This window comes from Rhinopithecus roxellana, chromosome 15 (assembly GCF_007565055.1).
Source record: "Rhinopithecus roxellana isolate Shanxi Qingling chromosome 15, ASM756505v1, whole genome shotgun sequence".
In the NCBI taxonomy this organism is placed as follows: domain Eukaryota; kingdom Metazoa; phylum Chordata; class Mammalia; order Primates; family Cercopithecidae; genus Rhinopithecus; species Rhinopithecus roxellana.
Window position 1 is genome coordinate 42,055,634 of NC_044563.1, and position 23,995 is coordinate 42,079,628.

The 23,995-nt window shown below is 39.3% G+C and overlaps 1 protein-coding gene across 1 annotated transcript; it reads left to right on the forward strand.

Annotated features, from left to right (window-relative positions):
• The first annotated feature begins 9,240 nt into the window (after window positions 1-9,240).
• On the forward strand, window positions 9,241-17,018 carry LOC104678907 (tripartite motif-containing protein 43). The gene is made up of 7 exons (XM_010384315.2): window positions 9,241-9,383; window positions 11,266-11,680; window positions 12,299-12,394; window positions 13,422-13,652; window positions 14,633-14,655; window positions 15,179-15,276; window positions 16,387-17,018. Exons 2-7 carry the CDS (start codon window positions 11,270-11,272, stop codon window positions 16,866-16,868), a joined length of 1,341 nt encoding a protein of 446 aa, XP_010382617.1. The 5' UTR covers window positions 9,241-9,383; window positions 11,266-11,269; the 3' UTR covers window positions 16,869-17,018.
• The last annotated feature ends 6,977 nt before the right edge of the window (window positions 17,019-23,995 follow it).

Consider the following 23,995-nt stretch of genomic DNA (forward strand, 5'->3'; position numbering starts at 1 on the left):
GACAAATTTGAAATGAGAGGCAAGAAAGTTGACTTAACACAGGTTATTCAAAGAAATATTTTAACTATAACAATTATTTCATTAAATATTATCACATGCTAATTGGTTTCTTTTGGTTTTTGTTTTTTTGCTTTTTTTGAGATGGTATCTCGCGCTGTAGCCCAGGCTGGAGTAGAATGGCTCGGTCTCGGCTCACTGCAACCTCTGCCTCTCAAGTTCAAGTGATTCTCTTGCCTCAGCCTCCCAAGTAGCTGGGATTACCAGCACCCACCACTATGCCCAGCTAATTTTTGTATTTTTAGTAGAGACGGGTTTCACCATGTTGCTTAGGCTGATCTTGAACTCCTGACCTCAGGTGATCTGCCCACCTCTGCGTCCCAAAGTGCTGGGATTACAAGCATGAATCACTGCACCGGGCCACATGCTAACTTTAAAATTTTGTTTCTCACTCTATATTAAAATTATAATTGCTTATGTGCCTAACTGTTATTTATCTGAATATGTTCAAAGATAAAACATTAACTGGGATTGCCAACATATCTGTACTGTGTAACTCTCTTGTTTAAAAAAGTACAGCAAGGAACTCAATTGTGTTTCACATAATTGTATATATGATGGTTGATAGAATTAGTTGTTTTTCTTATTTTTACTATTTTATGACTAGTTCATAATGACTGTGTTATATGAAAATAAAATCTGCTTTTTATTCATCCACCTTTTTCAATAATTTTAAAACTGATACTTTACATATATGTACATAACTATCTAGATCAATGTTATGTATTCATATTTTTAAAATTATATAATAATTATTTACACAATAATAATTATTATTTTTACTTTTATTTGAGATGCTGTCTCCCTGTGTCATCCAGGCTGGAGTGCAATGGCATGATCTTGGCTCACTGCAACCTCTGTCTCCCAGGTTCAAGTGATTCTCCTGCCTCAGACTCCCGAGTAGCTGGGATTACAGGTGTCTGTCACCATGACCGGCTAATTTGGGTATTTTTAGTCAAGATAAGGTTTCACCAAGTTGGCCAGGCTGGTCTCGAACTCCTGACATCAGATGATCCACCCATCTCCGCCTCCCAAAGTGCTGGTATTACAGGTATGAGCCATGGCACCTGGCTGTTATTACACAATTATATGCATAATTACCTTTAACAGTGTATGAAAGTTATTTTTAACACAGTTGCCACACTAATAGATTTTGTTGTCATTTACCATGATTTAATACATTCATAAATTATCTAATGTTTGGGGATTTAGGTCATTTCTATAAACTGAAAATTACAAACCTTTCTAGAAGTTGAAAAACTAAAAATCTATATAAGAATCACCATTTATATATTAATAGACATTTAAAAATTATAAAATTTATAAAAGCCAGAATATCCTAGGAAAAGATGAAGTGACTGTCTTTTTAATCAGTCCATGGCATTGCAAATTAGTATGTTTTCTGAAGTGTCATTTGATCAGCATTATGCTTTAAAAAATACACCCAATAAAGTTAAGAAAAGGTAATCATAGATACTTACATGCAGACTTTTCCAGAAATGTTGTTCTTTGAAAACTGCTTCAAACACTTCTTAAAATGTTGCATATTATCTAGCTAAGTGTAGAGAAGAAAGACTTTCTAGCATTCTCACTTCTCAGTAAAAATTCAATTCTATATTTTGTAGACTGCCCTGTATTAGACAGAAATAAACAATAAGCAACTTATGAGATGCATATAAAAGAATAAAAATAGTTGCAAATTGTATTGCTAGTAGCTGAAAAAGTTATTATCTATTTTACTACAACTGTGTTACCATGCAAGATAGGTAAGAGAGAAAAAGCAGTATTTCTTTGCCTAACTGAAAAATACCCTGTCATTCAAGTGAAAATATCAGACATTTATTGATTACCAACTCTGTACTAAAAACTGTTCTGAGTGCTTCACATGTTCCAACTTACTTAATTCTTACAACAACCCCATGAGATAAATAATATTTTATACCGATTTAAAGATTAAGAAATGTAAGAACAGGAAACTTTAATAATTTGCCCATTGGCATACTCTAATGAAGTAGGAGAGCTAGGGTTTGAAACCAGGCAGTCTCTGAAAACTGTTTTCCTTTCAGTGACTTGACATACGTTGCCAAAGTGTCTTCCTAAGTCATCAAATTACATACAATATTTTTGGGGGATGCTTCTTGCATGCTGGCAGAATTGATTGAAAGTTCACAAATCTTTCAAGTAGTCCATTTTTTTGAATAATAATATGCACGCTGTCCCACATCTACCATACTGCCCAACTCTCTATCAATGACATGACAAAAAGCCTATGAGCATGCTCAGCCAAACCCCATAACAAAGGCATTGTGGAAATCCTAGTGTGCAGTGCAGCTCTTCTTTTCAAAGCACAGAATGTCTCAGAGGGTCTCATATGCATGCTATTCTGATCACTCACAAAATGAGTGTCTACTATGAACTCTCCTTACTGCTAGATATTGGAGCCAAAATAGTAACAAACCTGTACATCCTGCATATGTATCCCAAAAATTAAACTAAAATTAAAAAAAAAAAAAACTTTAAAAAAACAAAACAAGACTAAGTCCTTAAGGAGCTCATGATCTAGTAGTTGATAGAAGGAAGGGACAGTCATCCTAAAAGAAACAATACCTAAGCTAAAACCCAAAGGATGAGGGTAGTCTTATCTTTTCTGATAGTACAGTCTATGTGACAGTAGTTATCATGAGAAAAGATTTTGGGACGTGGCATGGTGGCTCATGCCTGTTATCCCAGCACTTTTGGAGGCTTAGGTGTTTGACCAGTCAAGGTCAGCCTAGGCAACATGGTGAAACTCCATCTCCACAAAAAATAGAAAAATTAGACAGGTATGATGGTGCACGCCTGTAATCTCAGGTACTTGGGAATCTCAGGCTGGACAATTGCCTGAGCCCAGGAGGCAGAGTTTGCATTGAGCTGGGATTGTGCCACTGACTCTCGCCTGGTGGACAGAGTAAGATCCTGTCTCACACACACAAGAGAATATTAGTTCTGTCCTCTTGCTGGCTTGATGTCCTTCGATTACATCTAGGCCAGAATGCTTGCTGAAATGCAAATGTGCCTATATTCCTACCTGCTTAACCTCATTATGGGACTTTGATAAACTACAAGAAAGTAGTTACACTCCTCTCAGTGTCTTCCAAAACATACTTGATGTATTTGGTGCTCAATGTACGAATTGTTCCTCCCACAAATGCCTTGGATTCTAGTAAGGGTGAGTTCTTTGTATTTCTTTAACTTGCCACAATCATCCGTACTTCTATTATTTTGTATAACATGATTACCTTGTCAGTGGAAATATAAAGAAGTGAAAGTAGTGTGAATCACTGTGGCATTGCCCAGTAGAATCGATGATCCACAAATTGTATAACCCAGACATTCCACCTATCAGAAGATACTGTCAGGAAAGACAATCTATTGAGTATTTGCATTAGGAGACATGTTCACAAAAATCAAATACAAAAATCATTCCAAATGTACAAGAGCAGAAAATGAATAAATACATTTTATGATGCACCGTTTATCCAACTTTGGGTTATCCACTACAAAATCACTCTTGATTGTTTACATAAATAGATCTAGATCCTTTAAATACTTTTCCTTTGCCACGTGTTATGATGTCAATCTTTGTGAGTAGAAAGCTTTGGAGAGAAAATCCAAATAAGAGCTTCCAATCTGCTTTGGAAATGACACCTCCAGTGTCTGGCCCAGAGGCCATACAGGGATACACCAATGCCCAGATTGTGTAGTTCAGGCTGCTGCTGTAGCGCCCACTTCCTAAAGTTCACTGGGGCCCACGAGAACTCAGCAGCCACGAGCTTCTCCTGATACTGCCCTTTTCCATATTTGCAGTGGAGCCCGTCTGGCATGACATTTCTTCATAAACAGCTTCACCAGTGTATCTGGGGAGCTCTGAAGTGTGGATTTAAAGCAAGTTTTTCAAGCACAACAGCACAGCGACTTCTAAACATTCAGTGAGGCCGAGGGGTGAGGGGAATCTTCATTGGCTACTCCAACTTCACCCTGGAAACAATGGCAATTCTTTATATGTGCTCATCACACATTATTTAGACTTCTCCTTACATTCTTCTAGACAATATGTCCTTGCTCAAATGCTGTTATAATTAATTATTCTTTATATTAACTTTCCCCATTCACATTATTATATGTTTTCTCTTTCTTGACGGACGATCTTACTTTCATTTGAATAAATGCTATCCATCTATCTATCTACTTACCTAACTATCTATCTGAACACTTAAAGACCAGTGAAAAAAAAAGCAAGTACCGTAAAACTATACATGGTATGACTGTATTTTAAAAAGTTCAGAAATACCTAAAGCCAAACCATGAAACATGTAAATAATATAACCATGGGTGATAAAATTATAAAGAACAACAGAGGGGAAATAAATATAAACATAAAATTAAAGAAAGTGAAAAAATACAACTGTCATTAGTGCATGGGGAACCCAAATGTATTGGAAATGTTATTTTCTTAATATGGTTAGTAAGTTCACAGATATTCATTTCATTATTATTTTTCTCTATACTTGTGTGTTACATGATAGTCTTTTATATAAATAAAATATTTTCAATTAAAAAATAATGATTTCTTATGCTATAGAGGGATTACATTTACTAAAAGTGTAATTTAACCAGTGTCCCAACTAGTGTGCTGAGATTGTGATCCTCTCAGCCTTGGGAGGCCCCAGGCAGGGCGTGAGACCTCTGGCTTGGAGCAGTTGTGCATATTCCGCACTGTGCTCTATGACAAACTGATGTTTTCCCATGTGTGAAGAGACATGAACACATTAGACTTGATTCCCCGATAATGCCAGATGAGAGTTTTATGATATTTGTCTATTTCCCTTGGATTTAATACTGAGTTTGATTCTTCTACTTCAGAATAACCTTGTATGATTATAAATTTTAATTTTTTTAATCCATTACAAGAAAATAAAAGAAAACATATATGCAAACAGAGGAGGAAACTGAGGTGTGAGAAATCAAGTGACTAAATGATTTGTCCCAAGGCACATTACAAGTAAGTGCCGAATTTTTATTACATTACAATAAATTATATCACAACTCTGATCGTCAAAGTCTTGTGATTAGCCAACCTTCTATTTTGTTTTTGTCCTTTTTAAAAACATCACACTACTGTGTTAGAATATTTAGCATAAAACATGAAGAATCATCAAAAACAATTTTGTAATGTTTCACATGACCACGGCAGAAAAATGTTCATAGAATGGGCTAAGACAGTTCACACAACAGTCCTAGAAAGGAAGGACAAATGGAAATAAAGAGATAAATAAGGCCAGGAGCACTGGCTCATGCCTGTAATCCCATAAATTTGGGTGCCTGGGGTGGGAAGATTGCTTGAGACCTGGAGTTGTAGACCATCGTGGGCAACATAGGGATACTCTGTCTCGACAAATCTAAGTACAAATATTAGCTGGGCATTGTGGCACATGACTGTCATCCTAGTGATTTTGGAGGCTAAGGTGGAAAGATTGATCAAGCTTAGGAGTTTGAGGCTGCAGTGAGCTGAGATTGCGCCACTGAACTCCAGCTTGGGAGACAGTGTGAGAACCTGTCTCTTAAGAACAACAACAACATAAGTGGGGGCAATGGGTAAGTTAAAAAATATGAATACAGTGAATATAATTAGTGGAAGTGGATCATTATAAAGGTTTTCATCTTCATCATCTTAATGTTGAATAAGCTCACAAGGAGGAGAAAAAGGAGGGGTTTCTGTCTCAGGGGTGGCAGAAGCAGAAGAAACTCCAATTATAAGTGACTCACACAGTTCCCACCAGTGTTATTCAAGGATCAACAGTATATATAAGTCAAAAGTTTTAAAACTATATTCTCTTCCATTTTCTAAATAAAATTAAACTACATTCCAAAAAAAAAAAAAAAAAAAGAGAGAAATTCCTGAGAATTTCAGGCGGGTAAACTGGGGAGGAGGGTTTGGCAACTATATACAAGATCCATCATACTATTGGAATTCCATATAGTTCACATATGTGATTTACAGATATATCATGAGAGAGGCAGTGCTTAGAGATGTAGCAGAAAAGGTAGCATAGGGTAGTTCAAGATGGGGCCTAAATGCATGGCTGAAGAATTTGTATTGATTATTTATTGATTCAAACATAAAATGAATACTGCTAAGAGAAAAGATGAAATGAAAGTACATATACATTCTAAAAGGAGTACAAATTTCCTAATGGAAAAGTAAAAACAAACAATGTATTTTTTTTTTTTTTTTTTGAGAGGAGTCTTACTCTGTCGCCCAGGCTGGAGTGCAATGGCGTGATCCCGGCTCACTGCAAGCTCCGGCCCCTGGGTGCACGCCATTCTCCTGCCTCAGCTTCCTGAATAGCTGAGACTACAGGCGCCCCACACCATGACCGGCTAATTTTTTGTATTTTTTTTTTTTAGTAGAGATGGGGTTTCACCATGTTAGCCAGGATAATCTCGATCTCCTGACCTTGTGATCTACCCTGCCTGGGTCTCCCAAAATGCTGGGATTATAGGCATGACCCACCGTGCCTGGCCAAAAACAAATGATATTAAAGACACTTCTAAGCACTAAGAAAGAAATCCAGTGGCTCTTTGTGAACACTTCTATGTACTAAGAAATAAATCAAATAGCTCTGTCTAAAAGACAGAGAGAGAGAGATCATCAGCTTAATTATTCATAAGTCATCCTGATTATTTAAAGGTGATATATTTAATGATATTACTTACAATAGTTTTTTCTTCAATATATCAAATGCCTACTGTGTCTTAATAAGCATTCTAAGCCAATGCAGAAATGAAAAAAAAGAGACAGAGTTTCTTGCACCTAAAGAGCTAGTGAGGTTGTAGAGTGAGAAACACAAGTCAACAAGTCAAAGTATAACATTCAAAAAGTGAAGCTGGCACAGTGGCTCTGGCGTGTAATATCACCACTTCAGGATTCTGAAGTAGTAGGATCACTTGTGCTTAAGAGTTAGAGACCAGCCTCAGCAACAAAGTGAGAGCCCATCTCTAAGAAAAGATAAACAAAATTAGCTGGGTGTTTTGGCAAGTTCTGTAGTCTCAGATACCGGCTTAGGTGAAAGGATTGCTTGAACCTGGGAAGTCAAGGCTGCAGTGAGCTGATATTTCACCACACTTAGGCCTGGGTGATAGAGCAAGACCCCGTCTCGAAAAAAAAAAAATTTTTTTTTTTGATAGAGTGGCACATTGTGATAAGTGCTTTAGAGAAAAATACAGCAGGAAAGGAAAAGAAAGAAAGTAGCATAGACAAAACTGAACTTTTAATATCATATTCAGAAAAGATATAACATAGCATATCTGTGGGCAGATACCTAAAGGATGCTAGAAACTAAGGCAGGTGGCTATTGCATGTATTTTGGCTTTTTCCTAGCTTTTTAGGAAGCGATAACTACATTAAAAATATCTCAATCCAAACTGATTATTTCTCTATACCATATTTGCCCCCATTGTCTATTATGAAGCTTCTGATATGAAGGAGAAGGAATGAGAATAGAGAAAATTTAAGCCAAGCCTCAAGGTTGAGAGTAACTTATTTATGATCAGTAAAGTCTCATAATATGTATAGCAATTTAGACATGGTAGGTGAGTTTTATTTTGTGTGAAATGAATCAAAATCTTACTCAGAATACTGAAAGTAAATATGACAAGTGTATATGGAGACCAGAGACAAGTGCTCTGCTGCCTTTGGCACAGAGCACAAGCAACACTTTTATGTTTCATTTCTTGTTTCTGAATATAGGAGGAGGGGAGAATGTCTGTCTATTGTCCTTGACAGCTCCCTCTTGCAAATACTCATCCCTCATTTCCCTTGTCTTAGAATTCTCTTGACCTGCCCCTCCTTCATTTGATTGGATCTATGTATTTACGTTAGAATCAGAAGATCTGGGGGAACTATGGCTTCTAAACCTGTACACTGAACTCTACTCATATCCAGTCCTGTGACCTTATAAACCTGCTCAACTGAATTTTCCTCCCGTAGAAACTCTCTCCCCGCTGAGTTTCTCTCCTCTGCTCCTAGAACCGAATGGCATCTCCTGTCCTATCCCTGGATGGTTTAACCCAGGAAAACTCCTGGATCCCAGAGGAGTCAGACAAAGAAACAGGAGCCTTGTGGGTCCTGAGATTCTCAAAGATATAAAGGGGACATCCTGAAATCTAGAGTTTCTTCTTTGCCTTTTCCCTGCCTTACAGCTTCTGCTGCTCCTGGGAGCTTTACTCTATCTCTCATCCAGCTCAGACTGTTGCTGGACCTGATAGTTTTTGCATAGCCAACATGGTTCTAGAAGAACTCTTGTCTGCATGAGGGCTGAGCTGCTTCACCAGAATCTGCAGCATGGTTTTCCACGACTGCATGAAGATCTGGAGCCACTGGTAACTAGGCAGAGAATGTTCTCATGCATCCAACATGGCATGTCACTCCTCTCCACGAGCAGTGGAATAAATGCATTCAGATGAAGCCCTGTCATCATTACTTTGTCAAGTAGAAATACATTTCAATTAACCTTAGAGCAACATGTCCTACACTACCTTGGCCCAGGGAGGTCCCTGAGATGGAGCTTTCTAGACTTTCTCTCCATTACCCCTTGAGTTGGGTTGGGCAGTGCCAGGTAATATAGGAGGGAATCCTACATCCTGTGGTTGTTGAGAGACCCTTGGAAGGCTTTATCTGGAGCATGAGGAGCAGGAGAAATATCCCTTATGGAATGGAGGCCAACGGTGTTCTTAGATTAAATTCTTACTTTAAAATAAAAATCAATCATCTGGGTGTGGTGGCTCACGCCTGTAATCCCAGCACTTTTGTAGGCTGAGGCAGGCAGATCATTTGAAGTCAGGAGTTCCAGAAGCATCTGGCAAACATGGAGAAACCCACTCTCTACTAAAAATGCAAAAAAAAAAAAAAAAAAAAAAAAAAAAAAAAAAAAAAAAAAAATGAAAAATAAAAATTAGCCAGTGACAGTGCCAGAATCCTTTCAAAAAATATATATATAAATAAAAATAAAATTTCTATTTTGAAAAACCTTAATCATCTATGTTAACACCCACCTACGCCCTGTGAAATGCAATCAATTGGAAGAAAGGGGAGTGGTCTTCAGAGCTTTATAAAAGGACACTTCAGGAGCCAAGCTCATTCTTCTCCAGAGCCCACAGAGCAACTTTGCAACTGGCCTTGGAGACTTCCAAAAGCTACCAACACCGCACTGTGAGACTCTCATCCCTGAGCGGAATTCATCATATTCGACAGCAAACTTTGGTGAGAACATAGATACATTTTTGAAGTAAGTACACAAATTCCAGAGTAGGAGCTACTATTAGGTTACAAACCAAAACAAAATTTGGGGACTTTAATTTATCTGCAAACTTAGATTATTTTTGATTCAATGATCTCATTTTCTGAGTTTTAAAAATGGCTCCATTTCTTTGTTAAAATTATATTAAACAAAATCCATAGGTTTATGGATTACACATGGGCCACCAGGTTCAGCTATTTATTTATTTTAATTAATTAATCTATTTTGAGATGGAATCATGCTCTATTGCCAGGCTGGAGAGCAGTGGCGTCATCTCGGTCCACTGCAACCTTCGCCTTCCAGGTTCAAACGATTCTTCAGCCTCAGCCTCCAGACTAGCTGGGACTCTAGGCGCCTGCCTGCCACCACACCCATCTAATTTGTTTATTTTTTTTAGTAGAGACGGGGTTTCTTTATGTTGGCCAGGATGGTCTCGATTTCTTGATCTTGTGATTCGCCCACCTCGGCCTTCTAAAGTGCTGGGGTTACAGGCGTGAGTGACGTCGCTGGGCCTATTTTTTAAAATTTATGTAAGTATTTTTAGAGACAGAATGATGTAGACATTTTTCTGTGTCGCCAGTCTAGAGCTCCTGAGCTTAAAATACCTGCCTGATTGGCCTCCCAAAATTCTGGGATTACAGGCTTGAGTCACCTTGCCTGGCCTAGGTTTTTATTTTTATTTTAGCAAAACATACATTCATTTACAACTCTGACTTATTGTCTAGTGCCAATGTTTTACTTTTATTATTTTTTTTTTTGGAGACGGAGTCTTGCTCTGTCGCACAGGCTGGAGTGCTGTAGCGCCATCTTGGCTCACTGCAAGCTCCGCCTCCCGGGTTCACGCTATTCTCCTGCCTCAGCCTCCTGAGTAGCTGGCACTACAGCTACTGGCGCCCGCCACCACGCCTGGCTAATTTTTTGTATTTTTTAGAAGAGACAGGATTTCACCATGTGAGCCTGGAGTGTCTCCATCTCCTGACCTCGTGATCCACCCGCCTCGGCGGCCTCGGCCTCCCGAAGTGGTTGGATTACAGGCGTGAGCCACCGCATCTGGCCTCAAGTGCCTATTATTATTGCATGATACTTACTGTTTTTTTCACTGTGTGAAAGAGTAATGATAATGCTTCAATTATCATTATCTTTTTGTAAATTTAATTATGTCTTTTAAGGATGTTGTAATATTAACCAGTATATCCCCAAATTAACAGACGGTGCAGGAACAGTAAACATGCCAGGAAGTTTTTGTTGATTGAATTAACATAGCAGCTTAGAAAAACAATGATTCTTAGCTTTACCTTGGAGAGGTACCTTACCCTGATTTGACTGTTTTGCCTTGGAGAGTAAAGGCTAGCTTTTTCTGATTTGGGTCAAGGTATGAGTTCTGCTCTAACATTTTCAAGCAGGGTCCTTCTGGAAAAGTCATTATAGATGGTTGTTGTAGTTAAAGAAAATAATGAGAGTAGAAGAGCTTAGTGAGCTTTCCTTCTCTAAACGAATTACTGGCAATTAAGAGTGTTACTGATTTTCAGATCATTCAGACTCACCTCTCGAGTTTATAGGTTGATGAAACCCTTGAAACCTAAGCAATTTAGTGGACACTAACATCTCAGAAAATCCGACATTCTTCTATGCAAGAAAGTAGAGTTTGGAAAGCTGGACATGTGTTGATTGGAGAACAGTCATTTTTTCTAGAGGTTGATGTCTCTTTGTGCCTTAGTTTTCTATTTTTCCTATTTCTGTCATTGCAAATTAAAGTCTATACTTCTCTAGAAAAAAAGGATATTATTCAATCACAACCTGATTCAAACTTTGCTTGGATCTTTCTCTCTGCAGGGTAGGAGAATAAATTCTTGTGGTTTTCTTTCCTTAGGAAAATGGACTCAGACTTCTCACATGCCTTCCAGAAGGAACTCATCTGTGTCATCTGTTCGAACTACCTGGTAGACCCTGTCACCATCTGCTGTGGGCACAGCTTCTGTAGGCCCTGTCTCTGCCTTTCCTGGGAAGAAGCCCAAAGTCCTGCCAACTGCCCTGCATGCAGCGAACCATCACAGAAACAGGACTTCAAAACCAATATTCTTCTGAAGAATTTAGTGACCATCACGAGAAAAGCCAGTCTCTGGCAATTCCTGAGCTCTGAGAAACAAATATGTGGGACCCATAGGGAAACAAAGAAGATGTTCTGTGATGTGGAAAAGAGTCTGCTCTGTTTGCTGTGCTCCAACTCTCAGGAGCACGGGACTCACAAACACTATCCCATTGAAGGGGCAGCTGAGGAACACCGGGTAAGAGATAGTTCTGCCATCACCTGAAAGCTGGAGGGTGGCGGAGTTAAAGAGATTAGAAGGACGATGAGAATCATCATGGTGATTACTCCCTTCTTTACTGAGTGCCAGGTGCTGTTCTAGGTATCAATTATGACATTTTGATTAAAATGTGCAACTCTACCTTCCTTCATGGAGCTTGCATCCAAAAAGAGACTGATTAAGTAAATGTCCTTATTATTGATTCTACAGTTCAATGCTAAAGGCATTGAAAAGCAACCAAAACTACAAGTGCAAAGAAACGTATTTTTGAAATATATTTATATTACTGGACAAAGGAGTATGGGAATAGCACACTACAAAATCAGGGGGCTAGCATAGTGGGTTCTGAAGCAGGATGTTTCACTGAACATTAGCCAGGTTACAGGAAATCTTCAGTCTTCAGTTCCCTAAACCGTTCTGTATTCTGAAACCTCAGAACTGAAAATACGAATTGAGGATGAGCAGTGAAAAAATTTGTTTTTTTTTCCTTCTCTCTAATGTATTTATATATTACATCCCTTGCCTGCGTATATGATTCAGAGTGTAGAATTTATGGTATTTGACTTTCTGTTTTTTAACCTCATAATTCTTTTGCAGGAGAAGCTCTTAAAGCAAATGAGGATTTTATGGGAAAAGATTCAAGAAAATCAGAGAAATCTAAATGAGGAGAGAAGAACAGCCTTCCTCTGGAGGGTGAGTATGAGACTGTGAGTCCTCACGACCAGCTTGAGACAGGCATGCTGAAAACATTTATATTAGCAACTTGAGTTGAAATTCTCATATGCCAGATTTTGTCATGTGTTTATTCATAGGCTGGAAAACTACCAGACTGTTCAATATAATGCTTGTTCAGGTTTTTTTGGAAATGTTCTTCAGATAAGTAAAAAATAAATATAAATTCTGAAGGGCAAGTATGTGCTGAAAATTAGTAAGTATTTCAGACAGAGTTTTCTGAATAAGATGAATTATGTAATATTAATTACATAGTACATAATTGAGAAATAGTTATTTGATGTTGAATATGATGTTGGCCAAGGGGAAGAAATCAGGTAAGAACAGTAATTTAAGAAATGTGCCTGTGCTGGTGAAGTCTGATAGCAGAGGACCCAGATGATGCCAGTTTAGGTAGGAGAAAATGTAACATGATGAAAAGCTGAGGAGAAGGGATAAAAAATGACTGGGGGAGTGAGAGAATAACTATGTCAATATTGAGAGGAGAGACACAATGGAATGGAGATTCATGTTCTTAGAATGGCAGGGCAATACAGAGCCTATGGCTTTTGACAGAAGAAAGATAGGAGACAGAAAAGAGGTAGTTTGTATGATGGCTTCTGATTCTGATTATAATATACTAAAATCATTTCTACTGACAGTGATTGTTTAGTCTGTGAAGTACAGAGATTTGAAACAACAAACTAATTGAGTAACAAAGATTATATATATTATCCATGACAATTTGACAATCAATCATCAATTTTAGTTGTTTTCTAATGGTATTTCAGATTTAAGAGGACATATATTTAAACATTTAAATCTAAAGCGCTATTTTGCAGGTGTTCAGGAATTGATGAATTACATAAATTTTAAAGGAAAGTCTTGTTTCACTCATCACACTGTAAATGATGGAAAATAAAAGAAGGAATGAGGAGGATGAATTTGTGGGTTCTGTGAGGTGGAAGTAGGCCTGGGTATGTAACCTACAAAATCCATGTCCCTACAGGGTGATGTGGTTTTACGGGCACAGATGATCAGGAATGAGTATAGGAAGCTGCATCCAGTTCTCCATAGGGAAGAAAAACAACATCTAGAGAGGCTGAACAAGGAGGACCAAGAGATTTTTCAGCAACTCCAGAGAAGTTGGGTCAAAATGGATCAAAAGAGTAAACACTTGAAAGAAATGTATCAGGAACTAATGAAAATGTGTCATAAACCAGATGTGGAGCTGCTCCAGGTAAGAATGGAGGATGCCCCTTGAGATACTTTGTATTAGCTGACCTTTACATCTTTACCTTCCATTGGGTACCAAAGACATTATTTCTTCTTCTCCCACATTGATGGTGAGAGCCATATAGAGATAAACGATAACTGCTAACCTAATCATGGAAATAAACCTTTATGGAATTGTGCAACTAGATTTCCATAGAACATTTTCTACCACAAGCTTCCTCCTCCAGCACATTTCATTAAAACTGTGGAAGAAAAAATTTCATGTGAAAATTCTACTTTTGTTTCCAATGGATAATCCATAGAAATTACGGAAAAACTAACATTTCCTTCTTCCTCCTTTTGGGAAGTCCTAGGTTTGAAATGCTCTTAATTTCAGCCATATTACCCTTTGGGGGCTAGCCCTGAAAAAGACTACATTGTAGACAGCTGCAGCAATGCGCAGTCACTACTCACACCTTTCTCTCTCATGCAAATTTAGGGTCCTGAATTTATCAGAAATTGATTCTGTCAATAGGTCTTACTGGTATAATTGCTAGAGATGAGAATACATTTTAAAAGAGTTGCAGTGATAGTATATGGCAATTCTAAAGTTTTCAAAACCTAAAGACCGGATGGACAGAATAACAACTTTTTTGTTTGATTGTTTTGAGAGAGAGTCTTCTTCTGCCACCCAGACTGAAGTCAGTGGCCCAATCTCAGTTCACTGCAACTTCTGCCTCCTAGGTTCAAGTAATTCTCCTGCTTCAGCCTCCTGAGTAGCTGGAACTACAGGCATGCACCACCACATCCAGCTAATTTGTTTGTATTTTTAGTAGAGATGGGTTTTTGCCGTGTTGTCCAGGCTAGTGTGGAACTCCTGACCTCAGGTGATCCACCCACCTTGGCCTCCCAAAAAGTGCTGGGATTACAGGTGTGAGCCACCTCATCCAACAAGAATAACAACTTTCTAAAGAAGTCATTTTTTCTTTCTCTCTCTCTCTACAGGATTTGGGAGACATCGTGGCAAGGTATGTCTCTGGTCATCAATGCAAGCTGGAGCACAAGGCGTGCTATGAAAACTTCAAGCTGTTTCCAACAAAGTGAAAACATAATTTACTAACACCATAATGTGTCAGTGTGATTGTGTGTGTACGTGTGTGTACTCATGTGTTTGTGTGGTATGTTGAATGTTACCTATGCCTTTTATCAGACATTAGCCTTTTCTTACTTTCCCAAGTGACTCAGGGGGTTATGTTTTGAAGAGTTCAATGCAGAAGTTGCTAGAATACAATTACCTGGTTTTAGGATTCAGAATCCTAATTAGAGATAAACTATTTGGTGGCAGATAGGGAGAGAGGCATTTATGTTTCAGTGGCAGTAGGTTAGAAATGGAGTGAATATTTAGAAATATTCCCTAAGAGCCACAAACCCATCCTAGGATTGTGAAGGTACATTACAATATCAGAAGTGGATTTGAATGAAGCATTTTCTGTTGGAATCTATTAAACACAGACATCAGAAACTTAACCAACTCAACCAACTTCCTTGCAGGAGTGAGTCTGTGCTGCTGCACATGCCCCAGCCTGTCAATCCAGAGCTCACTGCAAGGCCCATCACTGGACTGGTGGACAGGCTCAACCACTTCCGAGGTGAGTGTCGCCCTCTTGGTGGGATCAATATGAAATGCCTTCATTTATGGTTTTCTATGGGCAGCTTTACCAGTGTATTCATCTTTCATCTAGAAGAAGAGAATAGTCTGTGAATAGGCTTTAATATTTATAGTTTCACTATCATCAAACAGATAAAACTAAATAAAATCTGGTGAAATGTAATTGGAATCAGCCACCTAACAAATTTCTTAGAAAAACAAAACATGCAGAAGGGCCCTTTAGGACTTTAGGAAGCATTCTCTCCTACAATTTCATCTATACAATTGTTACATGAAATATACAGAATTAAATTAATTTAGGACATTTCAATTTCAAATTTAGTGCAGTTAACAACTGATTTGAGTGACAGTGTTTTTTAAAATACATTTCAGGTGAAGTTTCATAGCATTTATAATTTTAGTCATGTTTTTAATCAACGAAAGCATACATGAGTAACTTATATAACAGCGCAAAAACTGAGAATCTGTGAACCATAGAAACGTGATTTGGTGCTTGATGAGGCCTTAGATAGAACTCCAGGATAGATCATGATAAGTCCAGCAGATAAAAGAAGTCTGTGCCGGAATCTGACATGAAAGTCAAATAATTCTTGCAAGGAATCTCACTTTTCAGAAGGCAGATTCAGATTTTCTCTTTAAGTATGAATTTGCTAGCTTTAGTGACAGATTGTAATATTTCTGGCAAAATGGTAACTTTTTATTTGGGTCTAGGAATGCTCCCCACCTCATCTCCTGTCCCCAGCCTCCTGCTCTGCCCTGACAGAGAAGAGGCAATGGAGGTTAATTTTATTGCTATGGATTTGGCTGCAGTGCAAGAACTTCCAGTTTTTCAGTTGTTACGAAAGGTCGCTCAACTAGACATGGACATGACCTTCCTCCCCTTTATACTTTTTGAGTTTATAGAAATTGTGATCATTGTAGTTTAACCAATTACTTGTGCAGATACCCTAACACCCTTTGATTCCAACATTTTTCCAGACAGAAGTTTCTTTGTAATCTTGACCTGTGTATTCTAGTGAGAGTCTCTTTCTTATCTGAACATGAGAATTTATAAACTACTTTTCACTTGAACATTCTCTTTTTTCTACAGTGGAAATTGCCTTCACTTGGGAAGTAACCAATCACAATATCAGGCTGTTTGAGGATGTGAGAAGTTGGATGCTTAGACGTGGATCTTTGAATTCTGACAGATCTGACTATTTTGCTGCATGGGGAACCCAGGTCTTCTCCTCTGGGAAACACTACTGGGAGCTGGATGTGGACAACTCTTGGGACTGGGCTCTGGGAGTCTGTAAGGACTCCTGGATAAGGAAGAATAGCACAATGGTTACATCTAAGGACATATTTCTTCTTTTGTGTGTGAAGGTGGATAGTCGTTTCAGTCTCTTGACCACCTCCCCAATGTTTCCTCACTATGTAGAGAAACCTCTGGGCCAGGTTGGTGTGTTTCTTGATTTTGAAAGTGGAAGTGTGAGTTTTTTGAATGTCACCAGGAGTTCCCTCATATGGAGTTACCCGGCTGGCTCCTTAAATTTTCCTGTCAGGCCTTTCTTTTACACTGGCCACAGATGATCAGGATTAAGAAACCTGACTTTTTGGGAGCTCCATGTACAAGGGATCCCTTCACTGTTGATACAAAGAAATCATACTGTTCAGGCTTTAGTCTATTTTAGTGTCACTTCATTTTGTTGTTATTAAATAGAAAATATGTGAAATGCAAAACCTTTCTGTACATTTTCTTACAATTAAAATAATCTCCTATGGCCCATTTCCTAAAATATGTATTGTGATTTTCAAGTGTTTGTGAATTTATTGGATGGAATTCTGGAAATATGTGGGTGTATGTTTCCAACTTAATGATCTCATGCAGGAACAAAATTTGCACATCATGGACAGACAGGATTTTGTACAATGCACTTGTAAGTGTGAAAGTTCCCTCCTATTAATACAGTAAATTTTACACCTCATCGCTTTAGGGGGAAAAATGTACTTTACACAGAAGTTTTCACTGAATCTTTGGGCTAGAATAGGAATTTAACAGTCATGCATCCCATGACAACAAAATACATTCTGAGAAATGCATTATTAGGCAATTTTATCATTGTGTGAACATCAGAACACACTACAAAAACCTACATAAAATATCCACCTACAGACATAGGCTAATGGTACAGCCTATCTCTTCTCTGAGAAGTTGCTGGCAATGTCTGAGCAAGAACCAAAAGGGTTTAACCCACATGGAATTCTGTAGCTGTTTATTAAAGCAAACACCATCATCCAGGGAAAAATAGAGAGATGAGCAGACTGTCTGTTTTAAATGTGTTTATACTTCCAATTCACACAGATTGTGAATTCTCATTGATAATCTAGAGACCTGAGACATAACCATCACCTCATGTTACAGTGGAAACATATTAGTATCAGGGAAAAAAACAACTAACTAAATTAAACCAAATCAAAAAACAAAACAAACATAACCCAGTTCTGATGAAAACCCAGTTTAGAGTGAGTCCATTGAGTCTGTCTACCCACCAAATGGTCATTTTCACGATCACTGATTAAATAATGGAAACAAACATTCTACTTCCAGTCCAGCAGATGATCCTGGCTGATGTCTGGGGTTCCTTGGTTGGGGCTGTTGCCTAGAATATATTCAAACGGCCTCTCCAGGTAGTCGCTTGGCCTTGTTCACAGCATGGTGGATAATTTTCCACAGTGAAGATTCCCATAGAGTCAGGAGAAGTCTATACTACCATTATGCTACAGAGTAAAACATCAGCTGTAGTCACAACCCTACACAAAGTAAAGGGACTAGAACACACCCAGCAGTAGCAGTCTTGAAGTTACATCATGGAAAGACAATGGGGGATGGAATATATATTTTAGCACTTTTTAGGGAGAATGGGGGAGGAATATAACCTACTATACCTACTCTTTCTAAGAAGTGGACATTGAGGACTATATCCACAGACTCAGGGTCCTGTAAAACATGAGATCCAACGAGCCCCTTATAGAAACACCATTCAAGTTCCAGATTCCTGTAAAAGGGCAACCAACAATTGACCACATTAATATTCTTTTGGAAATTTTCTTCAAGATTTGGTATCAACTGGACAATCATTATGAACACAATACAGCAAAATCACTGAGGTAGATGCACACAATACTGGAGTAGAGAGGTGGAAGGGGAGGTCCATCTCCTTCAAGATGACCATCTCCTTCAAGATGACACAGTAATTCTAGGACACTGAGATAAAAAATGTCAGTGCATCCTTGTCAGGAACCCCCTTCTGATGTATATACGTCGCTGCAAACTATTCATGCAAGCCTTCTGAATGCCTTGTACTTCCCAAGGTTTCTTGATATTAAGAGCCACTGACTGGGGTTCATAGTACACAGAATACCTTCAGCATAGAGGGTGACAAAGTCTTTCCCTCAAAAGCCAGAAGTTCAGAAACCTGTAGCCGAGTTATCCACTGGACCTTACCAGTAAGTGTGGATTAAAGAGAGAGACATTTGTTTTAACCTCAGATAAAAGCTGTTTCCCCACATGTTTCTGAGTCACATCCTAAATATGGAGAGAGCTTGAGTCAACTTGGGACATGAGGAAGTAGCCAGGCTTCAGGTCCAAGATTGCAGACCTTGATAAGTGTGACTTTTGGGATTTAGGTCTAAGGACTTAAGCAAGATGGCTGGCTATTAACCCATAGCTGTCATAACCAAGGAATGACCAAAACTGGCAGCCCAGTGGCATGGCTGGACAGAATGACAAAGTCTCCACCTATCACCTTTGCACTTGCTGGTGCCATGATTATAACTGGTTTGAATCCATTGTCTTTTTCAATTTCAAGTCTTCCAGTAGACTGCATAAATCCAATCCCATTATCTGCTAAACACTGATACAGCCCAGTATCTTCCACAATAACCCCACTGACTTTCAGTCAATTTCCTGCAATTAGATGTCATGGGGAAGGATGAATAGGCTGTGCAATATAAAACCAGGTATGGCTGGGAGGTGGGTTTCCATGAATATGACAGGTAATATGTACTGTGGCACCAGAGACACTATCTGATCCTGTAGTCCTTTAGAAATGGGAGCATATTCAAGAACATTAACCATGTATGTTACATATTTCACATCTCCAGCCGTGTTTCCCATCATGCAGGAATAGTTTCCAGAGTCCACTGGGTCAATGCTATCTGTGGCAACATAAGAATACAACCTTCTCCAGTTGCTTCCTGGGGCAATATCCTGCTTGTCCTTTAGCCAACACACTTGAGGAGCTGAGACCCCACTAACCACATACTCCAAGGTTAGAGGAATATGTGAAAAAAAACTAATACCTGTGAACAAGCAGGATGAAGAATGTCAAAATCATCTGAAGAAAGGTGACTCACAAGGAGCTTTTGGCCAATGGGTTCAACTTTTAATTCAGGTGTGACAGGATTATAAGCCACATATTTGTATGATTTCTTGTCCTCTAAGGATACATTCAAAATTTAAAGATGGAAGGATTAAGTAATTCTTTGTGGAATGCTTCAGCCACTTTCCCTGGATTTTAGAGCACACCTCAGCTTTGGGGTTACTCTCTGGTTCACTGCAGCCAATGAAAACAGCACTTTTTTCTTCTGCTGTAATAACATGCTTTGTGGGTGAAGCAAAATCACCAAGAACTGCTGTGGATACTGTTACAGGGCCACTTACAACAACATCGACCTATCGTTGAAAATGCATTGGTAGTAACCCAAAAGGGAGGAGTTAAGAGAAAAAAATTGTCAAAGTCCCCTGATGAATCTTAATATATTCCATGTTTCTCTTCTATTTTTTACATTATGCGACCTTGAGATATGAGTGGTCACAGGTTTAGCAGAACAACAGAGTTCTATAGGTCCACTAAGTTTCTGGACGGCAGAGAGTGGCTCAGAAATGAAATAAGGTGCCATGTCTGAACTAACAGAAGAGCAGAGAATCATAAGAGTAACATACAGTGTCCATAAAAGGCCAAGATCTGGATGCAAGCACCAGATTACAGAAGCAGGCAGGGCAGACTTCCAGAGTAAAACCCAGGCCTTGGTTCATTTTCCAAAATACTGCAGTCCGGGTAATCAAACACATTCTTCAACCTTGACTCCTTCCTGTTTACTAAAGACTTTGATAAGGGACAGTCTTCACGTTGTCCACAGGGTGTCTCCCAATATGAGAGTAACAGCTGGCTTACATCTTCAGTGATTCAAGTCTGCAACGTGTATACACTTGTACTTGGGAGGGAAAGCAGAGAAGCCACTTTCTGTACCTAGCCTGGAGTTCACTTCAGTGCTATAAGCATCATCGCAATCCTGCTTGTAACAAAGTCTGGTCTAGCAATCTGCCTTTGAGTTGAGCTTTTCTCTTACAAGATAAGCTGTTAAGTCATGCCTTGATTTCAGGTCTCTCCACGAGGCGAGCTAAGCAACTAGAGCTCCTGCGTGGCAGCCAGCTGGGAAAGCCATCTCTATGTCACACCCTCCCGCGTGCGGCAGCCGCTGTGGTGGCGGCTGAGATCTGAAAGGAGCGCCTCCAGGCCCGGCACAGGGCAGAGGAGGGTGTGGTGCTTCGCACGCCAGGGCAGAAGCGCTGGGTAGGGCAGGCAGGTGCGGGGTCCCAGGTCTTCTCGCACCGAGAGGCCTGAGCCAGGCACCCGGGCTCAGGGGAGGGTAAATGGCGGGGCGGAGTGACAGGACGCGCCCCTGCGGCTGTGCTTCTCTGGGCAGAAGCTTGAGGGCAGGTAACTCGGTGGGCGCAAGGCCTACCAGGAGCAGAAGAGGAGCAGGAGGAGCGATCCGGAGAAGACAGGCGAGACAGGCCCCCAAGCCTAGAGACCGCCCCCAAGAGGTAGTTTTTTAACTCATCTCTCTCACCCTCAAGTAATCCAGAGTCTATGTTTTCCATACTGATGCCTATGTGTGTTCAGTGCTTAGCTCCCGCATGTAAGTAAGAATATATAGCATTTGGTTTTCTGATGCTGCATTAATTGGCTTAGGATTACAGCCTCCAGCTCCATCCACATTTCTGTAAAGGACATGATTTCATTCTTTTTTATGGCTGTGTAGTATTCCACAGTGTATATGTACCACATTTTATTTATACAATGTGCCATTGATGGACACCTGGGTTGATTATGTCTTTGTTATTGTGAATACTGCTGCCATGAACATAGGAGTGCATGGGTCGCTTTAGTAGAATGATTTATTTTCTTTTGAGCATATACTAAGTAATGGGATAATTGGATCAAATGGTAGTTCTGTGTTAAGTTCTTTGAGAAATCTCCAGACTGCTTTCCATTGTGGGTGGACTAATTTACATTTCCACCTGCAGTGTATAATAATCTTATGCTATCTTTAGTTTACAAAATTTCTGCTAGACTCAGCTCAGGGCTGCAGCCCTGACTGCAGCAGGTGCTGGGACTTCCCTAAGTAGATACTGTGCGCAGGTAAAGAGAGAGCTCAGATCCCAGGGTTGGGAGAAGAGAAGCAGAGGAAGGAGTTTAGAAGAGGGCCACATTTGGATGCCCTGAGGAGGGCTGATAGGCAGATGTAAGGAAGGTGGCACTGTGCTAGTCACTGGTGACATCTTCCTAGTTCCAGAGTCTCCTGGAAAGCATGAAGCCTCACAATTCCCAAACATGCTGCCGTTCTGGAGGGCACAGGGCTACTATTCTTCCCAGCTTGACTCTCTTTTCTCCCAATAAACATGGGACTCTGAAGCCAGGAGTCAGAAAGAATTATCTTCTACCAATGCAAACTTTAAACCTTCAATTTGTGATTAAATCACACACACATGTGCAGGCACACACACGAGTCTTTCTGTGTAATAAATTGTCCTTAGTTAACACTAGGCAGATCTGTGATCTGTGATCATCTCTACCCTCCTGGGCAACAAGAATAGTGAATTGATTGGTAAAATTTTTACTCCTGGAAAGTAGTGTAAAAATTGATTCCTAATAAATTTTGTAGTATGAAAATATACTATCACGAAGCAGACCCATGGTTAACAACTTTGTAAAACCAATATAATCCCCTCGATAAAATACTTGATTGCTAATGTGTTGGCTGCTGGATTTTTCACAACAGAGAAACATCTTCAGAGTTCTTCTTCCCCGCTAAGAAAACATTTCTCTTTTGTCTCCTGGCCTCTATACGTCTGAGGATCCCTTTGCTATGTCATCTGGTAACTTTTCATTTTATTTTTTTCTTTTATAGTTTTGGACCAGCCATGTCATATTTTCCTCCCATTCCTCCTTATAAAGCTATGAATTTTGCATATAAAAAAAAGAAAATGGCAAGAAGAGAGGACGAGAATATCAGTGAAGAGGATGTCATGCTGGACACTGTGTTGTTCTTGGCACACACTGCACACAATGCTCATTGGAATCTGCAGGGTGGCTTTTATTCTCACATTTTTCTTTGATCTATCTAATAATGGGAGGGGAGAGTAACACTATTGGTATCCCTCCTCCAGTAAAATGCAGATTTTTTTTTTTTTTAAGACAGGGTTTTGCTCTGTTGCCCAGGCTGGAGTGTAGTGGTGCAATCATAGTTCACTGTAACCCCGAACTTCTGAGCTCAAGGGATCCTCCAACATCTGCTCCCAAAGCACTAAAATTATTTGCTCAGCTATTGCCGGATCTGAGGACCAATTCTACCCTTATATATGCAAATTTTTTCCATAGTTTTACTTATACATTTAGTTAAACATTTTCCAAAATAAAACATCTTAAAGCTAAATAAAGTCCTATTTAATTTTCTATTATTTTATGTTACGTTTTTAACTGCAAATCAATATGAGTTGCAGTTAAAAATGTAACATAAAATAATAGAAAATTAAATTAAACTGCAACTCAATATGATTTGCAGTTAAAATGTAACATAAAATAATAGAAAATTAAATATACTTATCTATATAAACATTAAACAGAAACAATAAAATATCCCTAAAAGAACAGAATTCCTATAATTTTCTTTAATTTTTAAACAACAGAATAAAACAGATCAACTTCACAATTTAACTGAAAACTGATTTACAAATTATCTGAAAACACTAAGCAAAGCCACTAAAACTTTTTCCAGCCACAGATATGACAGCCAGCCTTGAACAGCTTTAGAGTAACCAACACGTGCTTTGTCTATTCTCAGGTTAGAGCAGCAGGACCCTCAGCTGCCAACCAGTGGGACATGACAATGCCAAGAAGTCTGGGCCACAAACCAGGCCATTGCCCTGAACATTTGCTGTAGCTGCTTTCGAGCTAGAAGCCAAGGTTCCCAACACTACCCATGGGCAGAGGGCTTAGGTATCTGGTCAGTTACCTCTCTAACCCCTCTCACTCCTGCATCAAGCAAGGAAATAACCAGGAATCTCAATCACAGGAGGGCTGCTGTGTATAGATGTCTGTTTGTGGCAGGGGTTCAGGGTGTTCATGCTGCAGAAGACAAGCTGGAATCGCCCTCCACTCCCATATCTACCCAACCAAGGGCTCTGGTTCCTTTCATAAATCTGCCTCTAGTCTTCACCACCTTTCCCTTTTCCTATCCCCTCTCTAATTGCTAGTGAGACTGTGCTGAACCTGCCTGTCTGACCCCTGGACGTTACATCCCCGTTCTCCAGGCCTCTATTCACCACCAAAATAACATGTTACTGGTATAAAAATAGGCATACAGACCAA

Bases quoted from the DNA above. Each gene is read 5' to 3' on its own strand.
- LOC104678907 (XM_010384315.2), top strand. From the start codon at position 11,270: ATGGACTCAGACTTCTCACATGCCTTCCAGAAGGAACTCATCTGTGTC. The intron at 11,681-12,298 runs GTAAGAGATAGT...ATTCTTTTGCAG, and splicing joins GGGCAGCTGAGGAACACCGG to GAGAAGCTCTTAAAGCAAAT. The intron at 15,277-16,386 runs GTGAGTGTCGCC...TTTTTTCTACAG, and splicing joins CAGGCTCAACCACTTCCGAG to TGGAAATTGCCTTCACTTGG.